We start from the raw sequence: 9565 nt of genomic DNA, 5'->3' as shown, positions 1-9565 counted from the left end.
TTTTGGCGTCTCGATGCCAAAGGGGGAGAGAGTGTAGGGATTTGTGAGTCGTGTGTCGTCGTTCGTGTTCGGTGTGTTTGCTTTCTCGTTTGAACCTTGTTTGAAACCCGTTTCGATTGCTTTGGGTTGCTTACCTTCATATGGTGTAAGACATATGCACTCTACCTATCTTAGTGAGCTTATGTTATATTGTGCTACCTTTGTGTTATGCTCTTGCTTAGATGTTAGTCCTACTCATGCAAGATCATGCATTGTCTCTAAAATATAGGGGGAGTGTTGATCCTAGTTTGTGTGTTGTGCAGTCCAAAGCATCCATCTAGATTGCACACATCTAGGGGGAGCCCGTCTATATTCTAGAGAGGAGGGGTTTGCCTCTCCTCAATATTATCTCCTTTTTGTGCAAATCCCATATTGTCATCAATCCACCAAAAGGGGGAGATTGTAAGGGCATATTCATCCCTAAGGTGTTTTGGTGATTGATGACAATGCTTTTGCGGACTAATCGTGTGCCTTGAGTTTCTCAGACGCTTCATCGCTAGGCACAAGACGGTTCGGTGCCCCTCGAAGACTATTGAAGACGGCATTGTTCTACGTTTCTTTTTGGTGGATTTGAATCGTAGGAGAGTCGTACTATTAAGAGGGGGTCTGCGTCGGAAAGGTTCGAGTGGAATCATCATGTACACGTTTCCTTCATTGTCTCCACCTTTCCCTTGCACTTTGGAGCATCCCCCGGTTATCCTCTTTGCGACTGTCCAGGCTGCTATTGCTGAGCTTGCGGTAGTACTGCTCGCTAGAGCGGTAGTACCGCAGGCACCTACGGTAGTACCGTGCAACTGCACGGTAGTACCGCTGGAGCCCACGGTAGTACCGCTCCTCTGGAGTCGTAGTACCGTGGCTCCCAGGCCAAGTGCCGCTGCGTTGCGGTAGTAGGGGCGGATGTAATTTTTTACATCCGCGCCCCACGGTAGTACCGCACGTCGTGCGCGGTAGTACCGCGGGAGCCCACGGTAGTACCGCTCCCCTGGAGTCGTAGTACCGTGGCTCTCATGCCTAGTACCGCTGCTTCGCGGTAGTAGGAGCGGATGTAATTTTTTACATCCGCGCCTCCACGGTAGTACCGCACTTCGAGCGCGGTAGTACCGCGCGCAGCCTGGTTCAGCTGCCATGCGGTAGTACCTCTCCCTAGCGGTAGTACCGCGTCGGATATTTGCACTATTTCTTTTCCAGCGGAAGTAGGCACGGATGTATTTTTATTCATCCGCGCCCTTCGTAGGCTAGGACTTTCCTGCCTTGCAGTAGTACCGCAAGGGGGAGCGGTAGTACCGCGCTCGCAGAAGTACTGCTCTTAGTCAGGCATGTCCTAGTCTCTGCTGCTGCCGCGGAAGTACCATGGTCCCTCACGGTAGTAACGCGTGGCCTTGCGGTTGTACCGCGTTCCTGGAGCGGTAGTACCGCATGTCGCAGGCTGGATTTGTGGATAATGGTTGGATCTTTTCCATAGCTATAAAAGGGGCGTCTCCTACCTCTAGTTGACTACCTCTTCCATCTCCAAGCTCCATTGTTGCTCCAAGCTCCATTTTCGCCCGATATCTCTCCCTAGCCAATCAAACTTGTTGATTTGCTCGGGATCGGTTGAGAAGGCCCCGATCCGCATTTCCACCAAGAGATATTTGATTCCCCCACTAATCCCTAGCGGATCTTGTTACTCTTGGGTGTTTGAGCACCCTAGACGGTTGAGGTCACCTCGGAGCCATAGTCCATTGTGGTGAAGCTTCGTGGTGTCGTTGGGAGCCTCCAATTAAGTTGTGGAGATTGCCCCAACCTTGTTTGTAAAGGTCCAGTCGCCGCCTTCAAGGGCACCAATAGTGGATTCACGACATCTCGCATTGTGTGTGGGCGTGAGGAGAATACGGTGGCCCTAGTGGCTTCTTGGGGAGCATTGTGCCTCTAGACCGCTCTAACGGAGACGTACTTTCCTTCAAAAGGAAGGAACTTCGGTAACACATCCTCATCTCCACCGGCTCCACTCTTGGTTATCTCGCACCTTTACTTTTGCAAGCTTACTTGTGTTATATCCCTTGCTTTCTTGTGTGCTTGTTGTTGTTGCATCATATAGGTTGTTCACCTAGTTGCATATCTAGACAACCTACTTTGATGTAAAGTTTAATTTGGTAAAGAAAAGCTAAAAATTGTTGGTTGCCTATTCACCCTCCTCTAGTCAACTATATCGATCCTTTTATACGGGGCCAGTCCTAGCATGATCCGTACCGCACCACCTCCGCTCCCGGTTCTCCTCCATGCACCACCTCCGCTATGGCTGTGAGCTGTAGAGTAATGTGGGAGAGCCTCTTGACAAAGCAGAAGCAGGAGTTGGCTCGCATTGCGGCCGTCTGGCAAGCCAGCCATGCGAATTGGATAGAGCCTCGGCGAGTTCAACGAAGGTCAGGGATGACGATAAGATGATGGACGGGGTGCACGACAACGAGTCGACGCCAGTGTCAGACCATGTTGGCTTCACCTTGGAGCAGGTGCATGCATACTTCAACGCCGCAATGGCAAAAAAGCAGGTGGTGTCGTCGGTATCGGTGTTCCGACAGGCACAGAAGGAACAACACCACAAACTCCGGCTCCTCGACAAGCACCCACTCACGGAGGGATAAAATCGTCGGCGAGTGGGCCAACGACAATCCCGTCGTGCCCATGGACCACAACGCCTGCAACATCCGGAGCTTAGCACTGGCGGTTGCACGTCCTGCGGGCGGAGAGGGATGCCCTGTTCATGATGATGTTTACGAAGAGGATGCGCGGGCGTAGAACATCGCCAGCTCCGCGTCGGGCGCGCCGCCCGCACGGTTCGCGCTTGGCCGCAATGACCAGGAGGCTGGTCCGTCCATGGTAGACTCCGGTGACGAAGAGTAGGAGATGACACACGCCCACGTATGGTATCTCACTAGTGGTTGGGGTGCCACCTTGTGGCACCGCTTGAGAGAAAATTTTGCGCACAAAAAATACATGAGGTCCTTGCCTCCATCTAGAAATATATATTTTTAAAAGCATAACCTTAAAAGAAGTAAAAAAGAAAAGAATTTTTTTTATCAACGCAACCTACCAGCGAGCACCACTTTGCGTAGCTCTTCATTTAAAAAAATGTGTGGGATCATCACCTTCATCTAAAAAAGAGAAAAAACATTTCTCCATACAAAAGCTTTTTCACCGCGGCCAACTAGCTTGCGCCACGTGGCATAGTTGGTTGGCTGCCCTTAACGCGATGCTTAATGGGTTTAATTAATGTGGGCCGTATTCCACGTCCTATTCTCCCCATCTCGTAGCTTCACTTCCCGAGGCTCGCAACCGTTAAGCTTGTTGGACATGGGAAGACAGGACCTGGAACACAGATGCCCTCACGGCCCGCGAAGGTTTAGATTGGGATACGAAAATGTTGTCAGTTTTTGTTTACTTAAAATATAATGAATTTGGTCTGATTTAAATGAAAATTATTCGATTTGCATGAAAACCATCTAATTTGTTCAATTTCTTTTTAAAACATGTGCAGACACGGTTAGATAGCCGGCTCTCGCTGCGGACATGTCCATAGGCAAATACATTGTCTGTTTTATAGGTCCGCGTTGGAGATCCTAGCCAAAGTTACCCAACCGAACCGGACCGGACCGGTGGATGAATGGATGGATGGGGATGGACGGACGTGTGGGCCGGGCTGGGGGTCGCCACCGACACCATCCTGGCTCCACGCAACGAATCATCTCATCAGTCCCGCACCTCACGTGTCCCGTTGCACTCGCTGCCCCTTCCCTTCCAGCTTACAACTAACCAAGCTCTTGTCAAGTTACCCATGCTTCTTCTACTAACTACAGTACTAAGCTAATGAGCCAAGCAAGCGGTGGATGGAAGCGTCGCCCCGCTGCCATTTGCAGATCCCGAGGACAAGGACACCACGGTTTCCACGTTAACTAATCAATCCCGCCGCTGCTTTCCAACGGAAGTGGGGATTATTATACCAACTTCATGTTAACAGTACGTTAATCGAGCTGATGAACGGGCCCAGCGTTGGGCAGGATTGAGAGCTACCCATCCGCCCGCGAATAAGCGTACAACTATAATTTATCCTAAATCTAAGTTTAAAATTTTGATCAACTTTATAGAGAAAAATAGCGACATTTATGACACTGAATTCACATCATTAGATTCACTTTGAAATGTATTTTTATAATATATCGAGCTGATGTCATATATAATTACTTTTTTATATAAAGTTGATCAAAATTATAAATCTTTGACTCATCGCAAAGATAGAAGATAGAAGTTCATTTATTTATGGACGGAGGGATAGCTGCTTAAAAGCCGTCCTCCACACCTACTCACTCTGGTCTCCAGCTGGAACCAGGGGCGGAAGTGAGCTCTGAATTTTCTTCTCTTTTCTTTTCTACGCGGGTGGCGGTGGTGGTCGCGCTCAGCTCGCGGCGGTGTGGTAATCATAGGGGTGTGTATGTATAAAGGCCCGGCTTGTCCCGAGCTGAGCCGAGGGGAGTTGGATTGGATCCCCCGCCCCGCCCCGCCGCGACGTGGTGAGCTGCTGAGCTGTTTCTTTCTTCTTCCTCTCCTCACTCCTCCAGTCCTCTCCCTGCTGCTGCGCCTCACTCTACGCTACGCTCCGTGCGTGCGTGGGATCCTGCTGCTGTCTGCCTGCCATCCGTCCCCGTCCTTCCTCCTGCCATTTCCTTCTAGCCCCTGTCTCTTCTTGCGTCTTGGCGTCCACCTCTAGCTCCGGCCTAGCCTCAAGGGGTGTGTGTGTGTGTTGATGAGGAGGTGAGGGGAGCCGGAGCCACAGCCGCAGCCGCCAAGGGGGCAGCATCTGGGGTCTGGGGCCGGCAATGGCGCCGTGGTGGGGGCAGGAGGCGCGGGGAGGGGTGTCCGGCGGCGTCACGGGGACGCCCGTGGTGGTCAAGATGCAGACCCCGGACTGGGCCATCTCCGAGGTGCCGCCGCCGGGCTCGCCCGCCGCGGGGGGCAAGGACGGCCGCGGCAAGAACGCGCGCCAGATCACCTGGGTGCTGCTCCTCAAGGCGCACCGAGCCGCGGGGAAGCTCACGGGCGCCGCCACCGCCGCGCTCTCCGTGGCCGCGGCTGCGCGGAGGCGGGTGGCGGCTGGCCGGACCGACTCCGACGCCGACAACGCGCCGCCGGGGCCGGGGGGCAGCCCCGCGCTGCGCACCAGGCTCTACGGCTTCATCCGCGCCTCCCTCCTCCTCTCCATGCTCCTCCTCGCCGCCGACGTCGCCGCGCACGCCCAGGGCTGGCACCTCGCCGCGCTCCCCGACCTGGAGGCCGTCGAGGGCCTCTTCGCCGCCGCCTACGCGGCCTGGATGCGCGCCCGCGCCGCCTACCTCGGCCCGGCCCTGCAGTTCCTCACCAACGCCTGCGTCGTGCTCTTCATGATCCAGAGCGCCGACCGCCTCATCCTCTGCCTCGGCTGCTTCTGGATCAAGCTCAGGGGGATCAGGCCCGTGCCCAACGCCGCCGCCGGCAAAGGCTCGGACGACGTCGAGGCCGGCGCCCAGGAGGAGGGGGAGTTCCCCATGGTGCTCGTCCAGATTCCAATGTGCAACGAGAAGGAGGTGAGCTGCAAAAACCAAAAGAAACGAATTTCCAGTTATCCGCCTGCTATTTTTTCTGTGCCTGAAGGTGAAATCAAGGTCGCGGCCTGGGATTGGGCGTCGGCCGCCCTGGCCGGCCGCCGCATTGGTGGTCGCAGACATCCAAAGATTCGGATTTGAGCCGCAATCCCGGGACCCAAAATTAACGGGTGGATAGATAAGAGCCATAGGATGCAGTGGATAGTTGAGATTGGGTTATCCAATCTTGGTTGCAGTGTTGCTTGCAAGTTGGGACTGAAACGGTTTCTCTTGTTTTTGACCAAAGCTCCTAGTAGTTGGTTAGCGTGATGGCTACTACTACTACCATACACGATGAGTGTTGGGTGTTGTCATCATGAAATGTTTGGTTGAAGATTCGATTCCGCAATGGAGTATTTGGGCTGAAGAGTTTCATTTTTGGGGATGGGGTGCTCGAGTGTTTCTAAAGCACGGTTTTGCTTGTCTAGTTTTACACCTTCTTGTTCGACTAGAGTACTAAAGCCAGGGCAAGATAGGCTTCATTTTAAACAAATCCCGAATCATGGAAATACTGACTGATCTGTGCAATTATGATGAATTCTGAATCAAATTTGGCTCACCCCTTTGATTTGTATGCATGATTGCAGGTGTATCAGCAATCCATTGGAGCTGTCTGCAATCTGGACTGGCCGAGATCGAATTTCTTGGTGCAGGTGCTCGATGATTCTGACGATGCTGCGACTTCAGCTCTTATCAGAGAGGAGGTTGAGAAATGGCAACGGGAGGGTGTCCGGATATTGTACCGGCACCGGGTGATTCGTGATGGCTACAAGGCTGGAAATCTCAAGTCTGCCATGAACTGCACCTACGTGAAAGATTACGAGTTTGTTGTTATCTTTGATGCCGATTTCCAACCACAAGAAGACTTCCTGAAGCTAACTGTGCCCCATTTCAAGGTATAGCTGAAAATTACACATTCCCGCGGTGCATTCTTATCTGATGATGATGAGCCCATGAGAGTTCTATCATCTGACTAGCTGCGTGTGCGACTTGCAGGGCAAAGAGGATGTTGGACTAGTTCAGGCAAGGTGGTCTTTTGTAAACAAGGATGAGAACTTGTTAACTAGGCTGCAAAACATAAATCTGTGCTTCCACTTTGAGGTGGAACAGCAGGTTAATGGGGCATTCCTCAATTTTTTCGGGTTCAACGGAACCGCGGGAGTGTGGAGAATTAAGGCACTCGAGGACTCTGGAGGATGGATGGAGAGAACGACAGTTGAAGACATGGATATTGCTGTTCGAGCACATCTAAAGGGATGGAAGTTTCTGTATCTTAATGATGTTGAGGTACTTGAATAATGTCTCTTATGGTTAATGACTTTTCTGTATGGTACTCAAACCTTTACTGATCATTCAAACTGTGCTACACAAATTTCCCTTTCAGTGCCAGTGTGAATTGCCGGAGTCATATGAAGCATACAGAAAACAGCAACATCGATGGCATTCTGGTCCTATGCAGTTGTTTAGACTCTGCTTTGTGGACATTATCAAATCAAAGGTATGAACGTAGGCATATTTTGAGAGATGAGTTTTCTTTTTCAGGGAAAAATACGAGTTTAACTGCATTATATAGAGCACACCCTTCAAAATTTAGTTCTATTTTAAGTATACATGGTTTAGGTTTGTCCTTTTCTTGTGGGTGACAAGATTTTAGCTGCATTCAGTTGGATAACTAAGTACAATTTGATTAGCACGACAAGCCACATCGGCAGGATGAATATTTACAAGGTTGATTATTTCCCAGGAAGCACAAGTAGGATGTATGTTTGCAAGTTTTCATGACTAAATTATACAGTTATAAACTTTGTTCTGCTTGAAGTTTGGTCAGTTAAAATCATTTTGACTTGCCTATTGTTTAATGTTTCTATTTTGATCATATAATTAGATTTACATTTTGACTCACTCGCTTTGATAAATTCCCTTCTTACCAAGGGTCATCATTATGTAACGCCTCCTCACATTTTGCAAACTTGAATGAAGTTTATTTGGTCAAATATAGCAGTACTATCAAATCTGGGGCAAACTCTATTAGTCTGGAAATAAACCGGTCATGTGTGGTTTGTACAAATGCGAAAAAATCGTTTTGATCAGCATCCTTAAACTTGATGGTCACCCTTAATTTTGAAAATTTAGCCCCATATATTTATGTAGCACTGAATGACATCACCTACCTCTGTTGCAGATTGGGTTCTGGAAGAAATTCAACCTGATATTCCTTTTCTTTCTCCTCCGAAAACTGATCCTGCCCTTCTATTCATTCACCCTCTTCTGCGTCATACTTCCAATGACAATGTTTGCTCCTGAAGCAGAGCTACCTGCCTGGGTGGTGTGCTACATTCCAGCAACCATGTCCTTGCTCAACATCCTCCCGGCCCCAAAGTCCTTCCCATTCATCGTCCCCTACCTTCTGTTTGAGAACACCATGTCGGTGACCAAGTTCAACGCCATGATCTCCGGCCTGTTCCAGCTCGGGAGCGCCTACGAGTGGGTTGTGACAAAGAAATCAGGCCGGTCTTCGGAGGGCGATCTCGTCGCCCTCGTCGAGAACGAGAAGCAATCCAGGCAGCTGAGAGTAGGGTCCGCGCCCAACCTCGACTCCCTGGCAGCAAAGGAGGAATTGTACCCGAAAGCGGAACCCAAACCCAAAAAGAAGAAACACAATAGGTTATACCGGAAGGAACTGGCACTCTCCTTCCTCCTCTTGACAGCAGCAGCTCGCAGCCTGCTCTCGGTTCAGGGCATACATTTCTACTTCCTTCTGTTCCAGGGGGTCTCATTCTTGGTCGTCGGGCTCGACCTCATCGGCGAGCAGGTCGAGTGATGATGATGATAGGATACAGCAAGCAAGCAGTATAATGGGGTTTTCTCTTTTTTCATTTGATGAAGCGCGTGGAATGTGCCATTTGAAGCATCACCGAACGCGAGAGAGCTCTGGCTGATGATCATCAGAGAGGCTGAAATGGAATAGAATGTTGGGGTTGTAGATATATGGCTTGGGACTCGGCCTGTGAGGTCCCAATTCTTTTGTAAGAATCGATCGATCGGTCTTCGGTGGATAACTAGATTGGGTTAATTCTCTTCTTCTTGACAGTTTACCTTCAAATGGAGTGATACTGTTGTTGTTGTTGTTGTTGTTGTCATCTGTAATGTAGTACTTTGGAATGCATAGTGAGTGATACTTGTTCTGGGTACACCAACCACACCATGGATCAATTGGAATGCTTCTGCTTCTGTGTACTTTGAAGAAGGATTGCACGCGAAATGTGTATGGTTTGGCTACTACTTTTGGCTTGTGATTGTCGCCGACGTTTTGGTCACTGCCTCTGAGAGGACGATTAGGGCCTAAGTTCGGGGGCTTTGTTCCGGCCGTGTGTCTGCAAGCAGTCCATGTGGCCGCGAATAGGAAATTTGCTGTGTGTGATTGTCCTTTGTGATGGACTGTTGATGCTGTTATGCTGTCGCCTTCGTTCGGCACTTGCATTTTACTACTGCCGCGCTGCTTTGGCGGAGCAGTTCAGCAACGAGAAATACTATACGTGTAGAGCAGCTGGGTTACTGTCTGCCGGCAAAGTGAAGGGAAGGTGGGTAACATGCACGCACGCCAATCGCCTGTGCGCCCAGACCCGCACACAGTCTGTCCCCTCCTGTGCCTGATTTCTTCTCTCTTCCACGGCTATCCATTGTAGATACAGACAATTTTCCCTACACTCGGTCAAAATTTGTAAAAGGTTTACAGATGTCAAAATATATGTACTATATATGTAGTGAAGCAAGGCATGCGTAGATTACTATTGATGATGTAGCTTAGCTCCAGTTTTGGACCTGAAACGGGCTTGTCTGGCTAGCTAGTTTCCACGGCTTGCCCGGATCTAGCT

At 50.2% G+C, this 9565-nt stretch overlaps 1 protein-coding gene across 1 annotated transcript; it reads left to right on the top strand.

The window, feature by feature from the left end:
- The first annotated feature begins 4889 nt into the window (after positions 1-4889).
- On the top strand, positions 4890-8927 carry LOC119277107 (probable xyloglucan glycosyltransferase 1). Its single transcript, XM_037558328.1, has 5 exons — positions 4890-5633; positions 6278-6586; positions 6687-6977; positions 7075-7188; positions 7873-8927. The coding sequence occupies exons 1-5, from the start codon at positions 4890-4892 to the stop codon at positions 8509-8511; spliced, it is 2097 nt and encodes a 698-aa protein (XP_037414225.1). The 3' UTR covers positions 8512-8927.
- The last annotated feature ends 638 nt before the right edge of the window (positions 8928-9565 follow it).

This window comes from Triticum dicoccoides, chromosome 3B, assembly GCF_002162155.2.
Source record: "Triticum dicoccoides isolate Atlit2015 ecotype Zavitan chromosome 3B, WEW_v2.0, whole genome shotgun sequence".
NCBI lineage: Eukaryota > Viridiplantae > Streptophyta > Magnoliopsida > Poales > Poaceae > Triticum > Triticum dicoccoides.
Note: the sequence above shows the minus strand (reverse complement) of the source record. Positions and strands in the feature narration are given on the sequence as shown.